We start from the raw sequence: 21,550 nt of genomic DNA on the forward strand, positions 1-21,550 counted from the left end.
CATTTAATGCATTTGGAATTCAGTACATAAGATGCACTGATAAGGGTGAACATATCATTTGGATTGAATATTCTCCCTCAGTCTAATCTCAAATCATTACCTAGTCTCATTTAAAAGGTTTTTAGACATATTGTATACACTGCACCACACTACAGTGTTGAACATACATTCGCCTCAGCTATATAGTCAGTTATCAACCTTTTTTGGATAAAAAACTGTCACTTTAACAATAGACAAAGGACAATGCAATTATTCATTAATAATTATTATTAGCAAAATAATCAGCCAGATTGCTTTATTTCCCTTCAACTAAACACCCCATTATCTTTAAGATCCCAGAAAATGTTGTAGTATAGCACTTAGACAAATACTTGCATAAGCTCTAGATTATAGGATTTAGCACAGAACTGAAACAGCACTAGTTAAAGTAGCAACCAACCTAATACAGGCCTCTAATCATTCATTCATTCGTTTTCTACCACTTATCTGAACTTGTCGGGTCACGGGGAGCCTGTGCCTATCTCAGGCGTCATCGGGCATCAAGGCAGGATACACCCTGGACGGAGTGCCAACAAATCGCAGGGCACACACACACTCTCATTCACTTACACACTCACACACTACGGACAAGTTTTCCAGAGATGCCAATCAACCTACCATACATGTCTTTGGACCAGGGGAGGAAACCCCCGAGGCACGGGGAGAACATTCAAATTCCACACACACAAGGCGGAGGCAGGAATCGAACCCCCAACCCTGGAGGTGTGAGGTGAACGTGCTAACCGTGCCGCCGCTTCCAATCAGACATCTCTATATATATTAAGGTAAGGTCTTTTGGCCCACAAGGCTCTGTTCTAGGCCCACTGATCTTTTATCTAAATATGCTATCACATGCTATTACTCCATAATGCAGCAGAACCAAAAATATGACCATATCACCAATTTCAATTGTTAAAAAAACACAATACAAATAAAAACAAAAACAATATGCTCAATTGATCAAAAGTTGCAGGCTATTTGTCGGTACCTTGACTGATGTAGGCCACAGCATGGGGCAGAGCCTTCTCTTACAAAGCCTTCCAATAATATAACAGCCTTTCTTTATATGTTTACACAGGTTTGTTGACAATGGAGTGGCTGGCTGCTTTATGTGCCAAGGTGCCTTCATGTTACCTTCTGGCTCTCCCTTTTATTTGTGCTGTTGTAGATAGTATTACCACTGTCCCTGCTTGTACTCTGCACACACTGTACACTGTACACCATTAAATGACAATGAGCATACCCAAATCTCTCTCTCTCTCTCTCTCTCTCTCTCTCTCTCTCTCTCTCTCTCTCTCTCTCTCTCTCTCTGTCTTTCTATCTCTGAGAACCACTCACTGCTGTGCATGGCTTACAAATCACCATGGGTTTACTATGGATGGTACCACACAGACAATTTGGCTGTGGATGTTCTTCCATGGACAACCTAAAGATGCCAATTTCTGCAAATCATTTATAATACATTTAACTTTATATACGGGAGATACAAGAGAATTCCAGTTGTAAGGGACGTAAACTCTAATGATTCTCATATTCACACTCCCTTTAAACATACCGAACACTGCTTGACTTTATAGCATATAGTTATATCTGGATGTCCCTCAGATGAGGATGGTATCCTTTCTGTTTTTTTCTCATGGAGTTTTCCTTTTGTAACCTCAGAGACTTTTACCTTGACACCGTTGCCTCTGGCTTTCTCAGTCGAGATCATTTTCAGTTGTATATCTGTACTTTCTGTAGAGTTGCTTTTTGCCATTGCTAAAGCAATATATAAATAAAATGTAATTGAATTGCATGTATGTAAATTGCTCTATGTGTATTTATAAAAATTTTGCTTTGTAGCACATGGGATTGAATCAGAACCAGTGCTGTGTGCATTCATGAATGACCCCAATCTCTGCCAAATATAAACCATCACATATCCAGGCTTTATAGTGATCACACGTCATTGGGTTGGTCTATTTATAACAAGAGTGTTGATTAGGAAAGGCCTGTTTTCTCAAGCTGTGACACTTTATTCCACAATGCATGATGTTAATACATGAAGCAGTGGTTTGTGTTTGTGTGGAAGGGGGGATTATGGGCGTGGCTTTTTATTTTTTTATTTTTTTTATTTTTTACAATATATAAAAAATGTACCAACATGCAGACGTTCGTCTGCATGTTGGTACATTTTTTATATATTGTAAAAAATAAAAAAAAGCCATATATATATATATTATATTATATTATATTATATTATATTATATTATTATATATTATATTATTGTGTTCTTGTAATGCTCAGTAAAGGAAAGGAAATTTGAGCAGGAATCTGAGTGCACTTGCTGATGTGGAGAGGAGTTTGTCCTCACTGTTCTCTTCAGGGCCGCGTCCCAAATCACACCAATGCCCTTCTAAAATACTATCAGAGCGACCGCGCAGCTGTGCTGACGTTCTGGAATGCTGCAGTAGACTAGTGCGCGCTATGCGGTTTGGAACGAAGCCCCAGGTGTCCTTAACCTTAGCGCCTTTCGTCCTCTCGTGAACGCGCACATTACGAATGTGCACGTACGAGGCGGGATCCTGTTACCATGACAATTACGTCAACATTGGTGTCGCGCGCTGTCGGGTAACTAAAGGTCAAACTAAAGACAAGCGACAGAGACGGAAGGAAGGAAGCGGAATGGCGGAGACTCGGAATTTGTGTCAGCCAGAGCCGGAGGAAATAAAAGAGTAATAAAGTGTAGTGTAACCTGCTTTGAGTGCTATCGAGTGAAGTGAAGGCGAATGTAACGAGGTATATTAGAGTGAAAGGACAAGTGTGTGTGTGTGTGTGTGTGTGTGTGGATTAGCCGTTAGCTAGCTAGGATCTGACTGGGGCTCATTAGCACAATGACTTTCAGCCGTCTTTAGCAAGTGTGCTAAAACACTTTACTGTTCAACAACGACTCGCTTTTTTTCAGTTTCGTCTCTTTAATTCTCACAAAACTAAGTTTACAGCCGTTTTGTGACGCGGTGTGTATTCGTACAGACACCGTTAGCATGTCAGCTTCCTCTTCGACCAACTTTGTAACTGCTACAAAAACAACTTGGCCTTTGCTTCGTGTGTGTTCAGGAGATGTGTATTAGTGTGTTGTGTTTTGTCTCTCTCTCTGTCTCTCTCTTCTGAGAGTGTATGAGGTTTAAATATATTTCCGGGCAGTTAATGTAAATAGACAGACAAACCTGAGTTTTATTTCGGTAACGTTTGGCTTTTTTTTTACGTCTTAACATGTGGCTTTGGTAAGAATGTTTTGCAAGAAGGTTTTCCACAGGTAGTGATGTAGCCAAGTGTGTGAGTGTACCCCGAATAGTGTCAACTAAACAGAGATTAAAGTCTAAACGCTTCAGAATAATAAACTCCTACAGGTTGATCTTTTTTTTTTTTTTTATACCATGTAGAAGTGTGTAAATGTTCACCATGATCCCGGTTTAAATGCAGACTGGTATCTGACTTTGTGTTGTTCCTCTTCTTTGCGCTGTAGAGGGCAGTCCACACTGCACTTTACTCCTCCATCTATTGCTGCTCTTTTCTTTTGTTTTCTGTGTGTGAAACATCAGCTGTACGTATTGATTGTGTGTGAACTGAGCCGGTTGTTTGTGATTGTAAACATCCCCGACTGGAAGCTGTGTGTGAAGTGTTGAGCTTTCAGTTGGATGTTTGCTGCCACTGACCATCAACGTCGTCGTCATCATCCGTACTTGATTGAATACACGAAGAAGCTGTTTAATGCGAGACAAGGTGCTCAGATTGTCCTGTGTCAAGTGCAAATTGTACAAAGAACAAATAGTTCTTGTGAGTGTTGCATATGTTATAAAGTACTTTTTGCCCTTTTGCCTCTGTTGCAAGTTTAGTGACAGTCCAGCTGCAGTCCCTGTAAACATCCTACACTCAGCTGTAGTGTGGATGAAACGCTGAGAGGAGGGTGTTTGCTTTGACTGGTTGGAAAACCACCGTGATGCAGATTGTGGAAGAAATGGATAGCAACGCATAGAATTGTATAAATCTCGTAATCGGTATGATGAACCTTTGTATGACTGATAATCTGAATAAAAGTTTATTTATTACTGTGTCTCAGTTGGCTGCTGAGTTTGTTGTCAAGACTGTAAAAACACAAAAGCTATATTAGATCAAGATATGTTTTGCATAAGGTGCAAGTAGTTTAAAAACTAAAGAAAGCAAAACCCCAGCCACAAGCACTAAAAGTCTTTCAAACTGTTACTTTATTGTGGTGGTTGTTTAATAAGGTTAAGGTTATTAATCAGAAGATAATTATCATCTTAATTAATTAATCAACTTACAGCAAGACACTCGTGTATGTAACCGGTATTGTGGAAAAAGGTTGCACACGTGTGATGAGAATTCCCAGTTATGTATGCTGGGAAAATTGTATAGAAGTGCAGATGAGTTAAAAAAAAAAAAAAAAAGCAAAGGTCCAGGTGTAGCATGGAGCATATTGTTGTGATCTGCAGCAATACACAGCAATTTAATTAAATTTTCTTAAACTTCCTTTAGCATTTAAACACAGTGAAATGTTGTAGAGATTTCCATTAAGAACTAGTCATTTTCTGTTTATTTAAACGTCTTTTATACAGTTCATACCTTAGAGATGAGTTGGGATTCTTTTCTGGTGATCTTTGTTTATTCTTTGTTAATCCAAGAATGTTTATAAAAAAAAAGGTAGCTTACTTAAAAACATACCAAAAAAAGTTACTGTATGAGCCATCTAGTATGAGCTAGATATGATATAGTATATTTTTTTTTATTTCATAACGACATCAAACACCAAAATACATATTTTGTTCAATGCCACATGAACAGGAGGTATCAGTCACATAGGTTACCAGAGAAGTACAAAAAAGTACAAAAAATTTAATTATTTTAAAATATTACATGTTTTCTGAACTTTTTTGTTTTTTACTTTTTCCAAAGCAGTACTTTATAACTTGAAATCATTCATAAAATGGGACAGATTTGGTTTACAAAGGGCCCACTTTGTTTTGTGTATATGGTACTTTCCTAATACAATAAATAGCTGTATAATATAATGTTCATTACTTTCCATATTATCTCTCTCATAATAAAAATAATACATCAAATACACCCATTTCTACCACGCAACCCAATTTTCTACTAATATAATTTTCCACATCTTTCCATAAAAAGTCTTGAGTAGATACAATAATAAAACGGATGCAAAATTGTTTCTTTTACCTGACCACAAAATTCGGATATAATGATCATAGTCATGGCCATATGGTACATAGTGACGTCACAGTCTTATTCTCAGGGACCATAATAAGAGTAGAAAGAGTTAAAAAGGAAAACTACATTTCTGCATTGTGCTGATGAACTATAGACGTTAGAAAAAGCAAAAAAAAAAGTTTACAATTAGAAGCAGAAACCTGATCATATCAGATGATGATGCACTTGGAGCTGTATTTACACAGACTAACCTCCAGACCGCCAGGTGGCGCTGTCACCGAAACGCGCTCCATTCTCCTCGAACTCAAACCGCCATGTATGATGTCGCAGATTCGCCATAAACGCCTGCTAAAGTAATTTTTAATACAATAAATTCCACTTAAAATGTCTTTTTTTGGAGCCATGAATACAAATAAGAATCTTCTGTTGTTTTTTGGACCGCTGGTTTAGTTCAGAAGCATGGACCCAGCACGAGCAGGTAGGCAGAAAGCGTTTTGGTTTACAGTAATGAAAAGAAACAGCTAATGCCGATGATGTGATGAGCAGGAAGCAGGTAAAACTAGCAGTAACTTCACCTCCTAAAGTTGGTGAATTAATTAATCATGGCACTGTTTCATTCTTGTCTTGCTTTAACAGTGCTTGCTTCTTATTTTTAACTCTTTACACGCTCACTGTTTTTTTTTACAGCTGTTTTAATGATTCAGTTCAGTTCATAAACAAATTCGTCTCGAAACTAATATTCAGTAAACAAACTCACTCCAGCTGACTTGCTGTAAACCCTGCGGCTAATTAGCATAATGCTAAATATCGGTGTTCTGTAGCGCCACGTTCGGTTTATTGTCACACAGGAAACGTGTTTAATTGTTTAGTAATCGAAACATACTGTAAATTATGAACTCTGAGCTCATCTGCAGGAAATTACACCACAGTAGAAACTAAAGTGTTTCATTCTCCCATAAAGAAACGAGATATCATCCATGTCTGGACCATAATACAGTAAAAGTTATTAATGTCTGTTTTGTATTGTTTTCATTCGACACTTTACACCAAACACCTAATCCTGACTGAATTGTTGATGTTTTGAATGACTCAGGATGCTTGAAACCCAATGAAGCTTGTTAGATAAGTGACAAAATGACCTGGATATCTGTATTAAACAAACAAACTAAACAAAAACCCCAGCTACTCAAACACCTGATGCAAAATAGCTTACGGATATTTCCTAAACCATGACTTCAAATCCTGATAATGAGCTAAAGATTTTTTTTAAAGAGAGATATGTTACGTTACGGGCGAAACGATGACGGATGAATCGCTTGTAACCCCAAACAGTTGTTACTGTTAACACTGCAAACATGTTCACCAAACATGGCCTACAGCAGAACGTTTTCTCATCTGGTTTATTGGAGAATAATAATTGAGCTCACCATCTGCTTGTAAGAAAAAGACACGAAGACACAAGAAACATCCCCAACAGCTCTCAGACTAATGATCAGTGATCAGCAAATCAAACCACAAACCTGTTCAGTCGAATCAGACGCTCCAGAGGAAAGGTGAAGTTCTAATCCAAATACGTTCGTTTTCCAAATTTTGGAAAAAGTTGTTGCATCTCAGGTTCAATCCCATCTCTAAAAATAGCCTGTTTGAAAAATTATAATCTGGTTTTCGACCTTTGCATAGTACTGAGACTGCTATGGTAAAAGTTGTTAATGATCTGCTGACGTCAGCCGATTCTGGACTTTTAACCATACCTACTTATTCTACTCGATTTAATGAGACTTGATGAGGCAATTTCTCATCAAGTTCTCTTAGATAGATTACTCTCTGTTGGAATTACCGGTGTCCCTCTTAGTTGGTTCAGATATTATCTCTCTGGGTGCACTTGATTTTTTCAACTTAAAAATTTTAGATCATATGTTTCACCTGTTACAGCTGGTGTCCCTCAAGGCTCTGTTTTGGGCCCTGTTTTATTTATTATTTATTTACTACCATTCTGTAACATTTTTAGGAAATATGGCATCAGTTTTCATTGCTATGCTGACGACACCCAGCTTTATTTGTCCTCTAAGCCAAATTCTACCCTTCTTTCCTCCTCTCTTTTGGGCTGCTTAGAAGAGATTAAATCCTGGTTTTCACGTAACTTTCTCAAGCTGAATATTGACAAAACAGAAGTTTGCCTTGTTGGTACCAAATCTAATTTGTCAAAATCTAACAGTTTCTCACTTTCTGTTGATAACTCTCTTATGGTGATTTTATCATCACCACTCAACTGTACGGTGTCCTTGAGTGCCCTGAAAGGCACCTTTTAAATAAAATGTATTAATATTACTTTATTATTACATTATGATATGATATGACATGTCGAGAGCATTTCCTTCTTTGGTTTTAAAATAAAAACATCTATTGTACTGTTATTGTTGAGGTGAGCTTGGAACACTGCTCTGTGAGATATGTTACGTTACGGGCCAAACGATGACGGATGAATCGCTTGTAACCCCAAACAGTTGTTACTGTTAACACTGCAAACATGTTCACCAAACATGGCCTGCAGCAGAACGTTTTCTCATCTGGTTTATTGGAGAATAATAATTGAGCTCACCATCTGCTTGTAAGAAAAAGACACGACACAACAGCATCTTTATCAAAGTTAGAAAGTAGCAGAGTGAATACATGTCAGTATGAAATATAATCAGTTCTTCCTCAGACTCCTTCATTTCTCAAATGATCTCGGTGATGATCTGAACACCCTTAAGAACAATGGACAAGAAGATATCTGTAGGACGACACAATTTCAGCAGTGTAGCTCCTGTGCTTTATGTCTGATAGGTGATTAGTAGTGAGATGGAGGATAAATAAAGCTGTTCCTCCAGACAGTGTAGGAGGAGAAAGAAATGAATATCGGCTACATTTTTGGAGACACTATTACTTACTTTTTTCAGCTTTTCCATGTCTGAATCTGGTGGTGTTAATAAATCGGTGTAACCGGCAATGTTACTGTGACTTTAGTGCTTTAGGATTCATGAAGTCTCTCTTGTCTTTCTATTTAACTTTATTTAAGCATTTTTCACATGGTGGCTGTTTGTATTTACAGAGGGATCTTCAGTCTTCATGTGTAAAATATGCAACCTGTTCTCTCCTAACAAATCACAACTCCAGTCTCATGTACTTGAGAAACATAGTGACGAAGATGGAGCTGCTGAGGACTTTATAATTCCACTCAAACCTTTACATGTACCAGGTACGTCATCGAACGCCTCGATATCTGTAAGAACCTCATGCTGTTTCACACCAGATCCATAATAGATGTAACGATTTTTCACCTTTTATTTAACATTCATTATTATTATTGCATCTATACTAACTTACATTTTTTTGTAGCGGTCATAAAGAGAAAAAGAGGTAGACCAAAGGGATCTACTAAGAAAGCCCAAGCAGATGTACCGGGGCCTAACCAAATTTCCAGTCAGTCGAAGAAGGATGATTGTGATGTGCTGTCTGAATCTCCAGTTAATACCCAGCACACTGAAGATGGCACTGGTTTGGAGTGCAAGAAATGCCAACGCAAATTCAGCAACAAACGTCAAATTTCCAAACACATCTGTTTCGCAGAGCTGAAAGATGAGGATGACTTTCACAGTAAGAGTCTTTCTGGTCTTTGTTCTCATAAAACCATGTTAACCACCAGAAACCTGAATACAACCGTCTTTTGAGTACATGAGATCATTAACTCTCTTCTCACCCAGGTGAGGACATTAATCTTACTGAGGTCATAGAAGAAGAAGACACAGATGTAGAATGCTCACCAAAGAAGGCCAGACCATTAAAAGCAGACAAGGCTTCTAGTGTAAAGGACCCCGACTCAACAGGCTGCACCAAAAACCCCATCGTCAACGTGGTTCTTGCAGCACATGAAGCCATTCCTGGTGAGATATTATCATACAGCTTTAAAACTGACCATAGACCCAGTCTTATCAAGGCGTTGTTGTATTGCAGGCACTATAAAAATAGTCCCCATTGAAGCTGCTCCAGCTGAGGCGGTTATGCTACCTGAAGAATCTGCAGGAGAGTCCATGCAAAAGAAAGGATACCAAGAATATGCCATACAACAAGCTGCTTATGAAGTGCCTCTGAAATCGAACAGGTACACCCATGTGCCCCATGTTCAGAACACTGTAAAAACATCATTCTTTTATTTTAAAAAAAACATTGCCAAATTGTGTCCTATGCTGTCACTCCCAGTGGCTGAAAAGTTTCTTTCATTCTTTTATCATTCGTGGAGGGCCCGAGACTCAAACCCACAACCTTAGGGTTAGGAGTCAGACTCTCTAACCATTAAGCTAAGAGAGCAAAAACCGGTCTTGTTCTATGCATAGGAGTGATGGTGTACTCTCTCACCTGTCCGTCACAGCAACACTAGCCAATCAGGGGTGTCTGTATGTGGAAGAGGGTAGACAGATCATAAATAATTAGCAAATGCCCAGTGTCCTGACATTTTGTCACGTGCTCCACCCTAATATTTATCGCGTTGAAGTGAAGTGAAGTGACGTGACGTACAGCTAAGTACGGTGACCCATACTCAGAATTCGTTCTCTGCATTTAACCCATGTGAACACACACACACCGTGAACACACACCCAGAGCAGTGGGCAGCCATTTATGCTCCGGCGCCCAGGGAGCAGTTGAGGGGGGATTCGGTGCCTTGCTCAAGGGCACCTCAGTCGTGGTAATGCTGGCCCAAGACTTGAACCCACAACCTTAGGGTTAGGAGTCAAACTCTCTAACTATTAGGCCACGACTTCCCGTGTACAGCCGCTGTGTCTGTAACTCATTTAAGCTGTTACCCATCAGATGTTTGATTTTTTTCCCCCACTGTCTTTTTCCACAGGATAGGGCAGACCCAGCTGAAAATTTTCACCTGTGAATACTGCAACAAGGTTTTCAAATTTAAACATTCCCTTCAGGCTCACTTGCGAATCCACACCAACGAGAAGCCTTTTAAATGCAGCCTGTGTGACTACGCCAGCGCTATCAAGGCCAATCTCAGCGTCCATATGAGGAAGCACACCGGGGAAAAGTTTAGCTGTGAGCACTGCTCATTTAACTGTTTGAGCAAGGGTCACCTAAAAGTGCACGTGGAGAGGGTGCACCAGAAAATCAAGCAGCACTGCCGCTTCTGCAAGAAGAAGTACTCCGACGTCAAGAACTTGCTGAAGCACATCCGAGAGAGCCACGACATGGAAGACGGGAAAGTCAAGGACTCTTACAACAAGTACCGTCTCCAAACCCGAGAAGGCAAACGGCAGCTGCTCTACGACTGTCATGTCTGCGACCGTAAATTCAAGTACAAGTTAGAGCGAGATCGCCATCTGATGGTCCACGGAAGCAACCGACCTTACGGCTGCGAGTTGTGTGATCACGGCTGTACAAAGTTTCAAGCTCTTCAGGCTCATGTTAGAAAGCATCCCTTTGTGTATATGTGCTCAGTTTGCCAGCAGAAGTTTGTCAGTACCGTTCGCCTCAAGTTGCACCTCAGTGAGTCCCATCCAGGGATGGATGAAGCCACGACTTTCGCTGATTGTATCCAGAGCAGTTTCTGCCTGTTGAAACCTGGGGATGACATCCAGCAGGACATGCTGAGACAAGACGAGCTGGAGATCAGCAAAGAGCTGTCCCTCCTCAATGCACAGGAAGTGCTTGCTACTGAAATGGACAGTGTAGAGGAGTGTCAAGGTCCTGGTAGTTTAGCTACACAGGAAACGGTACATGGTCCCCAAGAGGACATAGCTTCAACAGAGATCAACAACTGTCCGGTTATTGACATCAACGCAGCTGAGGAAGCACAACTGCATGGCGGAGTTTCTGAGGATTTACTCGACAAAGAACAACTGCAGGATAATTTGCCAAACGTGGAGTCTAGTGTAACAGAACTGAATAATTCTGGTGAACGCAGTACAAATTTGCCCCCATCACAGACACCAGTGCTGTCAGAAAATGCCACTACAGAAATGATGGTTCCTCAGACTGAGTCCAGTGTTACTCCAAGCAGCCCTCCCCCTAGTGGTACGGAGGATCTGGCAACCACACAAGCAGAAGAAAAATCAGCGTTTGTGCAGATTTTAGAACAAATGCAGAAAAGAAATCTAAACATGGATGTTTTTGAGAGAATACGGAAAGTCTACGGAGATCTGGAGTGTGAATACTGTGGTAATCTTGTATATACAGAATGTTTCCTGGTTGTTCTTGTTTTTTTTCAACATGTCTCTTCTTTGTTTTCAACGCATCTTAACTCTGTTTTTTTTATTATAGGTAAGCTGTTCTGGTATCAGGTGCACTACAACATGCACGTAAGAACACATACAGGAGAACATCTGCATTACTGTTCCCAGTGCAATTACTCTTCCATTACTAAAAACAGCCTGAAGCGTCACGTAATCCAGAGACACAGTAACGTCCTCCTCAAGTGCTATATAGAAGGATGCCAGTACTCTACACCTGACAAATACAAGCTGCAGGCTCATGTTAAAACTCACGTAGAAATTGTGAGTACAAAGGATATTTATCTGGGGAATAAAAAATCAATAGATCTTGAGTTTAATTCATTGATTTGACTTTTTTTTTTAAGGTTAAGAAGAGCTTTGTGTGTCCCCTCTGTAAGAGTGCATTTCCTGAAGACAAAATTAAGCATCATATCAGATCCATCCATCCAGGTAAAAAAAAAAAAAAAGTCTCTGGGAATTTTTTTCTCTTTTCTCCGTCTATGTTTTTTATGAAGAATTGTGTTTTTAAAGTGTTTTTCCTGTTTAGACACATCACTAACATACACTTTAGAGTCACTGGGAATACGTGCCCATTTAAAAGGTGTGATAGGAAAACGAGCCTTAAAGTGTCCGTACTGCGACTGCTACTTCACAAAAAATGGAACCGACATGCAGCAGCACATCTGGGCTCATGAAGGTGAGCTAATAAATAACAGAAATCTCACAAGTGTAGGTGCAAACTCAGAAAATATCATCTTTTTCCACCAAAACAGCAAAATTTTCTTTATGTTTTGTTTAAAAATCTCCGTGAACGTATACAGTATGTTAATTTTTTTCCCTTATCGGCTATGTTTGAAATCCACCTGTAATACACCCTTCAAAAAAACACCCTTTTTTGTTGTTTCCCACCTACAGGAGTAAAACCATATAAATGCTCGTTGTGTGATTACGCCTCACGCAGCAAAAGCAACCTGAAGGCTCATTTCAACAGGCACAACACGGAGAAGACCCACCTGTGTGATATGTGTGGGAAGAAGTTCAAGTCCAAGTGCACGCTAAAGAGCCACAAACTCATGCACTCGGCTGACGGTGAACCACCGTTTATTTTTTTTATCGTTTGCTGAGAGTCAGTCGTAGTAAGACTGAGTACGTGTGTGTGTGAAGGAAAGGGAGGGAAGTGGAACAGTAAGGTTACAGGGTGAAGAGGTGAAGAAGGTACAGGAGTTTAGGTACTTGGGGTCAACAGTGCAGAGTAATGGAGAGAGTGGGAAAGAGGTAAAGAAGCGAGTGCAGGCAGGTTGGAGTGGGTGGAGAAAGGTGTCAGGAGTTCTGTTTGATAGGAAAATATCAGCGAGAATCAAGAGGAAAGGTGTACAGGGTACAGTGGTGAGACCGGCCATGCTGTATGGTTTAGAGACAGGAGTCTGAGCTAGAGGTAGCCGAGCCGAAGATGTTGAGGTTCTCTTTGGGAGTGACGAGATTGGACAGGATTAGGAACGAGTACATAAGAGGGACAGCTCATGTTGGAGGTTTGGGGGACAAAGTTAGGGATGTCAGATTAAGATGGTTTGGAGGAGGGAGAGTGAGTATATTGGTAATAGGATGTTGGACATGGAGCTGCCAGGCAGGAGGCAAAGAGGAAGGCCAAAGAGGAGGTATATGGATGTAATAAATGAGGATATGAAGCTAGTTGGTGCAAGTGTTGAGGATGCAGAAGATAGGGATAGGTGGAGAGAGATGATTCGCTGTGGCGACCCCTGACCCTGAAGGGTAAAGCCGAAAGAAGAAGGTTTCTTTAACATAAACCTTTTCTCGAACAGATCTACAGGGAGAGATTGACCTCATTTCAATGTATGAATGTTGGCTACAACATAACAATGATCAGTATAGGGAACATGGATGAAGTACAGATATCTTAGTATAAAGGAAACTGTATCTAATGTTCTAATGTTTTCACTCAGTCAATAATAAGACCGGTTTAATTTGTTTTATTCTAATGGTGGATAGTATTGCTTCATTCTAGAAATAAGTAATATAATATGTTACTAATACATAAGACAACGTCAAGCCAGAAGTGAGCAAAAGTATCTAGAATGAGACATAATCATTTTTAATATTTAACAAAATGTGTTTTTTATATGTTTGTGAAAAGGAGGTGACTTGGTACAATTTGGATATAATAGGCTAATTAATCTCAGTTTACTTGCGATGGAATTGTGGAAAAGATGTGAGGAGATTGTGAGGAAAAGACATGAGGCAGAGATGAAGATAGCAGAGATGTTAAGGTTCTCTTTAGGAGGGATGAGGATGGACAGGATTAGGAACGAGCACATCAGAGAGAGAGCACAGGTTGTCTGTTTTGGGGACGAGGACAGAGAGGATAGATTGAGATGGTTTGGACATGTACAGAGGAGGGAGATGGTTATATTGGTAGAAGGATGTTGGAGATGGAGCTACCAGGTAAGAGGACAAGAGGAAGGCCAAAGAGGAGATATATGGGGGTGTTAGATGAGGACATGAAGAAGAAGAGCTTTGTGTGTCCTATCTGTAAGAAGGCATTTGACAAGACGGACACAAGGAAGTTCTCTGGATATATGGTGGAGATAAACACGTCGAAGTCTTAAAACACTCAGAATGGATTCTGTCCTTTCTTCCGTTCTGCCTGGGTTTACTTAGAAGACTTAAAGTGAAGTGTTAATGGTTAACGCTATTCTGAATGAATCTGCTTCTGTTTCCCGCTGCCGTAGGTAAGCAGTTCAAATGTACCGAGTGTACTTTCACCGCAGCCCAGAAGCCACAGCTCCTCCGCCACATGGAACAGCACGTCTCCTTTAAGGTAAAATACAGTGGACTTTTCCCAGCATGCATTTTTCCATATGCAAGTCGGATCAACAATTTTCATAATCCAGCAATCAGCGTGTTGATGATCAGTGACACATCATTTTGTTCACAATAAAATCACACAATGTATAAAAATGTATGTCATCGAGCGTTCGGGTTTGTGACATGACTTCATGTCTTTTCAGCCATTCCGTTGCACACACTGCCACTACTCGTGCAACATCTCAGGTTCACTTAAAAGACACTATAACAAGAAGCATCCAGGGGAGCAGTACAGCAACACAGGTCCTGGAACACCTACATCAGAGACTGTAATAGAGCAAGGTCTGTTTCTATGTTTCCTTTTCAGTTCAGAGTTGTTATTAGAAAATGTACTAAAACTGTAGTACAATAAAATGTGAGAAGTCTCTCACCGAGTCTCTCCCGACTGAGGTGCAGCGAGGTGTAACGCCTTTGGTTCGTATATCTGCAGGTGGAGTGAAGTGTCCGGTTTGTAACTATGTTTATGGAACCAAATGGGAAATGAACAGACACTTGAAGTGCAAGCATGGACTCAAAGTCGTTGAGAATCAGTGGGAGGTGAGCAAATACAAACAGCTTTGACTTCACTAGCAGCAGCAATCTCTCAAAAACGTCCCTCATATAGCGCACGCGTGCATTTACACAACGTATACGTGCAGTATATGATGTAGCAGTAATCAGTCAGAAGTAGCTTAAAAAAATCTAAAAGCAATAAACAATATTGGATTCATTGAGGATTTATTTTTATTGTTTTTTTTAATAATAGTTTAGTAGTTAAAGGTGGGGTGCACGTTGTTTGAGAAACGCTTTAGAAAACCGAGCCGGGCCGAGAGACAAAACAAACATGTAGCCAATGAGCAGAAAGGGGCGAGTCTTGTCAATATGCGGCGGAGAGAGTGTTCAGTGCACATGTGTGACATTAGCAGAAAGTGATTGAAACATTGACATGGCGGATATAAACGAAAAGTGAAGAAAGGCTTACGATAAGGCAAGAAGCAGGAACCGTTAATATAGGATCAGCTTTCCCCTTTCGGCCAGCTGCCCCCACCATAATAGTTGCTTAGGTTACATATGTATGTGTGGGGCGGAGCTATCAAAACAGGGGTGACACCTTTATGGGTTAGGGGCGTGTTTGTTTTGGTGATTTCAAATGTCAACATTGGCTTTCAAGCATCGTGCACCGCACCTTTAATAATAGTAGTTTTAGATAAATAATGATAATTGTAGTATTAGAGTGCGGTGAATGATCCTTATCTCTTCTGCTTGTTCAGGTTGTAGAATCAGCAGAGGAACCAAACACACAGTATCTTCAAATCGCTGAGACGGAGGACGTGCAGGGAACAGAGGCTGCGGTCTCAGTGCTGCAGAACCTTCGCTTTAACACACAGAATGGTGTGTAACAGGACATAAAGATGTGGCTGACAAATATTCAGTGAAATGTGCAACAACTTTGTTTCTGTTTCGTAGGCGTCGTCTCGGCAACAGCTACAGACAGACTGGATCCAGCGTCGGTTAACATTCTCCAGCAGATAATCGAGCTCGGCACGGAGAACCCCGACACCGTGGCCTCTGTGGTTGCCATGGCGCCTGGTACAGTCACAGTGGTGGAGCAGGCAAGTCTAGCTGCTTACAAACAGGAGATGCTACAGAGTTTTTCAGTACTGAATGGAAAAACCCAAGAGTTTTACATTTACACTGTTTGGCAGATGACTTTATCCAGATATCTCATTTTATACAACTGAGGGTTAAGGGCCTTGCTGAGGGGCCCAGCAGTGGGAGCTTGGTGGCAACTGACAACCTTCCATCTGGTAGTCCACAACCTTAGCAACTAGGCTACCACACAAGTGTTAGAGTGTTTCGAACAAACGTTCTGTTAAAGCTGTGGATGTGAAAATAGCATCAATAAAGAGCTCACTAAGAATGGCAACAGCTTTTGCCTTGTGTAGCTTGTTTGTTACAAGCTGTCTCACAGCATCCATTACCCCTTTTCCACCAAAAAGAACCGGGTGCTGGTTCAGAGCTAGTGCTGGTGCTGGTTCAAAGTTGGTTCCACTAGCGATCCTTCTAAGAACCGGTTTGATTCCATCGGTTAGAGAGCCGTCACAGAGCCGAGTCTGCCATCACTGTATACATGTCATGTTACACAGCAACGTTAGCACAGCAGCGGCAAACACAAACACTTAGCATGTAGCTACCTACTATCACGTGTGTTGATAACTGATCATATTGCGGTAAAGTTAAAGTGTATGAAACATTAGTATACTTAAGGTACATTATCAAAGGTGCTAACAGCCCCCCCACACACACATACACACAGCCCCGCCCACAGCCCCTGACGCAAGTGGTTCTTAGGTCTAGACCAGCAACGTTTTGGTGCTACTTAAGAACCTCTTTTCCTGGTTCAGAGCCGGTGCTTTGGGTGTTGAAACTGTTGAACTGCCTCGGTGGAAAAAGGGCACAAGATATTTTACAGCAGTGTATTTTACCAAGTAGTTCTGATGAAGGAACTCTTTACAAGTCAGTATGAAGTCAGTATTTGGTGGAGGTGTATAATGCTTCCCTATAAATAATGATATTGCATTTTCTCATAGGCTGTTTTCACACTTGCCCTTTTCCCCTAGAGTGTCTTTTGTGGTATGATAATATTTATAGTTAGCCTAACTAGTTACCTACATTGGGTTTATTGTAATCGATAATCTAGATGGAACAAAGGTTGTCTTAACTGTGGAGAGAAGGTTGTTTGCCTTTGTTATTGCTTGGAAGGCAGAAAATCAACAGAAGCCATGACCGGTAAACTGAAGCAAATCCACGAATATCCATTATGATGTTGTGAATCTCGTTATATTCATGATCTTCCAAGGGTTTGTTCTATGTGTCTATCTTGTTTCCATCCAAATTGGTCAGGAGGTAAAAAAAAAAAATCCTATTTCACTTTTTCACTATTTCACTCGGGTGATTTAGTGTTCAATATTTGCTGCATTCACCACTGCATCCTGGCTACAACTCCCAGTCAGGGAACAGCGTGTCATACTCCTAAGTGTCATCAGGTGAGCAAATCCCAGCAATGTCTGGAGGGAAAATTGCCCATGCTCTCTGGGATGAGAGCTGACTGTTGGGTGGGAGATAGTAGATGGCCATATTATGTGAAAGGGGGTGTTGGGTTTTGCATTCTGTTCATCTTTTTGTATCTTTACATATAATTTTCAGAGGCAGTTGAGAAAAAATTTTAGTGTAGTGAGAAACCATTATAGATAATATTTTGGGGCACTATGGCACTTTTTTAGGACTTTAATCAGCTCAAACTCTTTATGATACTAGGTTACAGAGGAGGAGCAGCAAACTGACCATGCCATGATGATCCATGATGCCCTGCAGCAGGCCACCGTGGGTCTGGGAGAAGAGCATCACCTGGTGGTGTCCTCAGACGACGTGGAAGGCATCAAGACAGTCACGGTGTACACGCAGGGAGAGGATGCTTCCCAGTTCATTGTCTATGTTCAGGAGGCTGTTCAGACTGAAGAGAGTACTACAGAGGTGACCTAAAGACCTTTCAGAAGGCTGTACAAGTGGAAAGATGTAGAAAATACATCGTATATGCTTTAGCTCACCAGCTTGCAGTCAACAAAGATCGAAGCTGGAGTTGCATACAGGACTCAAAAACTTGTTTTTCAGAGATAAACAGTACTGCTGAAAATCCTCTTTATTCTTCTGTAGCTTTTTATACTACGGTGATTTTGATGGGTTTCAATGCCATTGAATTGATTTGTTTGCTACATCATCTGTACCTGAGGTACAGTAATATGACTTTAATCTGATTCACTAGAATCTGAGCTTGAATTTTTTAAATCGAGTTACAGGCAGAATGTGTGTGATCTGACGTTATACCACAGCGCTGCTCACTAGTATGGCTATATGGTTCATATAAATCGATATTAAAAGCATATTATCATTGATATGAAGTTTTCTGTAATCTTTTATGACACACGAAAGTCTAGAAGACAGAGGATTTTGTGTTTGTGTTGATTTGGTAACATGACCAAGCTGTGTTGTCCTTATTAACATCGAAAGAGATGAGAGAGAGGCTGGTGTGGGAAAGAACGCATGGTTGGAGAAGTATGGCAATTTCTAGCTGTTTTAATTTAAGTAATAACAGGAACTCTCTTGTTCCATAACATTAAATGTAACTGTGAATAGTTCAAAAATTGATAACGTGATGCTTTACTAAATCAATCACTAAAATCATTGGCATATCGCTGTGGTATAAATGGAATAAAACACCACGTTGTTTAGTATTTTTACACCAGCTCACCTTAAAGCACTTAATTCTTTAACATTTTGCCACTGAATCTTCCAGATACACAAGCATGTAACTAATTATCTTACATGAAATTAAATGACATTTTAACCAGGGGAACTGTTTTTTTTTTTCTTTCGCATGATACCGTATATTTTTAATCCCATTAACATATAACATTGGTCTTGCTGATATAAAGGCTGTTTCCTTTTTTTTTTTTTTTTGCTTTTGGTGAGATATTCTGTTTAGCCATACCATTTAAAACCACTGAGAGGTGAAGTGAATAACATTATTATCTCATTACACTGGCACCTTCGAGAGGTGGGATACATAGATATTAAGTGAACAGTCCACTTAAGTACCGTTCTGTGTAAACTCTAAACACTATAGTTTTGTTCCTGGAGATCATCAGGCATGAGCATTCATGCTAGCTTCATCGGAACATGATTAGCTGACTGGACGATCCAAGTGTGCATGTGTTTCTAATAAAGTGGTTGAGGAATAAAGGAAATCAAAGGGCATTTAATTCGAAATTCACTTAATAAATGAGAAACATACTGTTATATAGAATTTTTGATCTAAAGTCACTTATATCTGTCTAATTTGCTTTGACGATCCGGTTGAATTTATTAAGTAAATAAACATTTTTACTTCTGTTCTTGTTGGGCTTCTAAAATAAGAAAAGCCTGACAACTTAGTCAGAAGTATGTACATGCCGTATGCTTTCAAGTTATGCTTTTAATACACATGATTGTACTTAATAAAAGATTTTTATGTATGTAGCACATAATATCATAATTCTGTTATAATCAGTTCATAATTTAGGTAGTTAAGTGATGCGGTGGGCAGCAGTGACACCTCACAGCTTCAGGGGCTGGGGTTCACACCTCTTTCTTTGTGTACATGTGGGTTTCTTCCCACTTTCTAAAAAGACTTCATTAGGCTAAAGAGAATTCCACACACTTCCCGTGTTAAGACAATTTCCATAATAGCTCATCATAATAAAAATTAATTCAGCTTTCCGGTGCACGGTGGCTTAGTGGTTAGCACGTTCGCTTCACACCTCCAGGGTTGGGGGTTCGATTCCCACCTCTGCCTTGTGTATGTGGAGTTTGCATGTTCTCCCCGTGCCTCGGGGGTTTCCTCCGGGTACTCCGGTTTCCTCCTCCGGTCCAAAGACATGCATGGTAGGTTGATTGGCATCTCTGGAAAATTGTCCAGAGTGTGTGAGTGAATGAGAGTGTGTGTGTGTGTGTGTGCCCTGTGATGGGTTGGCACTCCATCCAGGGTGTATCCTGCCTTGATACCCGATGACGCCTGAGATAGCCTGGCACAGGCTCCACGTGACACGAGAAGTTCGGATAAGCGGTAGAAGATGAATGAGAAACAGCTTTCATTTGTCAGATTTTCATTTTTTCAAAAGTTTCCCTGCAATATTTGTAGCACAGCCTTTTAATTGCTTGAGAGTAAACTTCCACCGGCTTCACATAATACATCTCCAGAGTTTGTGCTCATTCCTCCTGACAGAACTGGTGGAACTCGGTCAGCATTGTGGAGCCTTCACTTAGTTGAGAAATGTTCAGGATTCAGATCAGGTGAAATTGCTGAAATGCATGAAATACTTTAATGCCTTTAAGGATTTTATGGCAACGGTGGATGTAGCTTTAGGATTATTGTCCTGCCAGATGTTATATACATTTTTTATAAAGCTGCTCATGGTATCTTTAGTTGTTTGGAAATTGCCCTTAAGGAGGAAAAGGATTTGAGAATTCTTACCATAAAACCACGGACATCCCTAGCAGAAAACCAGCTAGCTGCCCGAGACAAACTCCAGGCTGATCAAACTGCTTGGCCAGGGCTGTTCACTTAGTTCGTCATGGGGCCAGTTAATATGAATTAATTTAATTTGAATCAAACTTAATGAATGAGTATATACAATTAGAGTTTGAAATTAATTTTAAAATATTTATTTTAAATGTAAAATATTATATATACAGTATTGCTCCCTATCCCTAATGAGCAAGCCGGAGGCGACAGTGGCAAGAAAAACTCCCTGAGAGGATATGAGGAAGAAACCTCGAGAGGAACCAGACTCAGAAGGGAACCCATCTACATTTGGGTGACACTCTACAGTAAATAGTGTAAATGTAAATAATGTCCTTTCTACAACAGCCGAGAGCTCCTGAGGAACTGATGGGTCATTGCAAACTCTTAAGTTCAGCACAGACCTGATTGCTGATAAATACCAGACCATACAGCAGACTGACACAACATTGGTTCAAAGAAGGCATGACAGTGTCCAGGCAGCTCCATCCACAACAATCCCTTGAGACACTGGCTGACCATGCAGATCAACCCCTGGCAGGGTGACCACCGGGTGACGAGACTCCAACCAGGGGTAGAACATCAGGATTGATGAAGTAGCTCTTCCAAACCAGGGCTTCCTGGGATGTAAAGCATCCCACCACTCCACAGTCTGCAAACCTGAGCTGGAAGTCTGTTGCATAACTGTGGGGTTCTGTGAGAAAAAGCTCTGCCCCCTGCTGTAGCCTTTTGTACTGGAGGTACTACCAACTAGCCTGCACCCTTTTTTTTTTACTACCAAATAACCTACATCTTAGCAATGTTTTTGAGATGAAAGAAGGCTACCCTTGTGGTATTATTTATGTGAGCTTCAAATGAGAGTGCCGAGGTCTTTTACTGCTGCATATGATGTAATAAAAAGACCAACCAGAGTTACTCTGTAATCAGAATTACTTCTAGCTGCAGGACCTAGTAAAAGCACTTCTGTCTTCTCAGAGTTAAGCAGAAGGAAGTTAGTAAGCATCTGATGTCCTTCACACAATCTTTAATCTTATTAAGCTGGTGACT

The 21,550-nt window shown here is 40.5% G+C and overlaps 1 protein-coding gene and 1 long non-coding RNA gene across 4 annotated transcripts; both read left to right on the plus strand.

Moving 5' to 3' along the window:
* The first annotated feature begins 2,509 nt into the window (after nucleotides 1–2,509).
* LOC125140882 lies at nucleotides 2,510–4,133 on the plus strand. Its single transcript, XR_007140188.1, has 2 exons — nucleotides 2,510–3,802; nucleotides 3,916–4,133. It is a non-coding gene; the product is annotated as an uncharacterized LOC125140882 (long non-coding RNA).
* Nucleotides 4,134–5,516: 1,383 nt separating this feature from the next.
* Nucleotides 5,517–18,688, plus strand: LOC113647348 (zinc finger protein ZFAT). Of its 3 annotated transcripts, XM_027154042.2 has the most exons (17): nucleotides 5,517–5,619; nucleotides 5,717–5,744; nucleotides 8,358–8,504; nucleotides 8,645–8,902; nucleotides 9,010–9,189; nucleotides 9,260–9,407; nucleotides 10,152–11,470; nucleotides 11,573–11,805; nucleotides 11,889–11,973; nucleotides 12,071–12,220; nucleotides 12,439–12,612; nucleotides 14,271–14,359; nucleotides 14,550–14,688; nucleotides 14,837–14,943; nucleotides 15,657–15,777; nucleotides 15,853–15,998; nucleotides 17,704–18,688. In XM_027154042.2, the coding sequence occupies exons 2-17, from the start codon at nucleotides 5,726–5,728 to the stop codon at nucleotides 17,926–17,928; spliced, it is 3,540 nt and encodes a 1,179-aa protein (XP_027009843.2). In that variant the 5' UTR covers nucleotides 5,517–5,619; nucleotides 5,717–5,725; the 3' UTR covers nucleotides 17,929–18,688. The 3 variants fall into 3 exon arrangements, with proteins under 3 accessions (XP_027009843.2, XP_047667524.1, XP_047667523.1); XM_047811568.1 differs by lacking the exon at nucleotides 5,717–5,744 and having other exon boundaries at nucleotides 5,534–5,619; XM_047811567.1 differs by having other exon boundaries at nucleotides 5,570–5,819.
* The last annotated feature ends 2,862 nt before the right edge of the window (nucleotides 18,689–21,550 follow it).

Source organism: Tachysurus fulvidraco, chromosome 3 (assembly GCF_022655615.1).
Source record: "Tachysurus fulvidraco isolate hzauxx_2018 chromosome 3, HZAU_PFXX_2.0, whole genome shotgun sequence".
Taxonomy (NCBI): Eukaryota; Metazoa; Chordata; class Actinopteri; order Siluriformes; family Bagridae; genus Tachysurus; species Tachysurus fulvidraco.

Coding starts and splice junctions, on each gene's coding strand:
- LOC113647348 (XM_027154042.2), top strand. Junction 11,974..12,070: donor TATCAGATCCATCCATCCAG/GTAAAAAAAAAA, acceptor TTTCCTGTTTAG/ACACATCACTAACATACACT. Junction 12,221..12,438: donor GCACATCTGGGCTCATGAAG/GTGAGCTAATAA, acceptor TCCCACCTACAG/GAGTAAAACCATATAAATGC.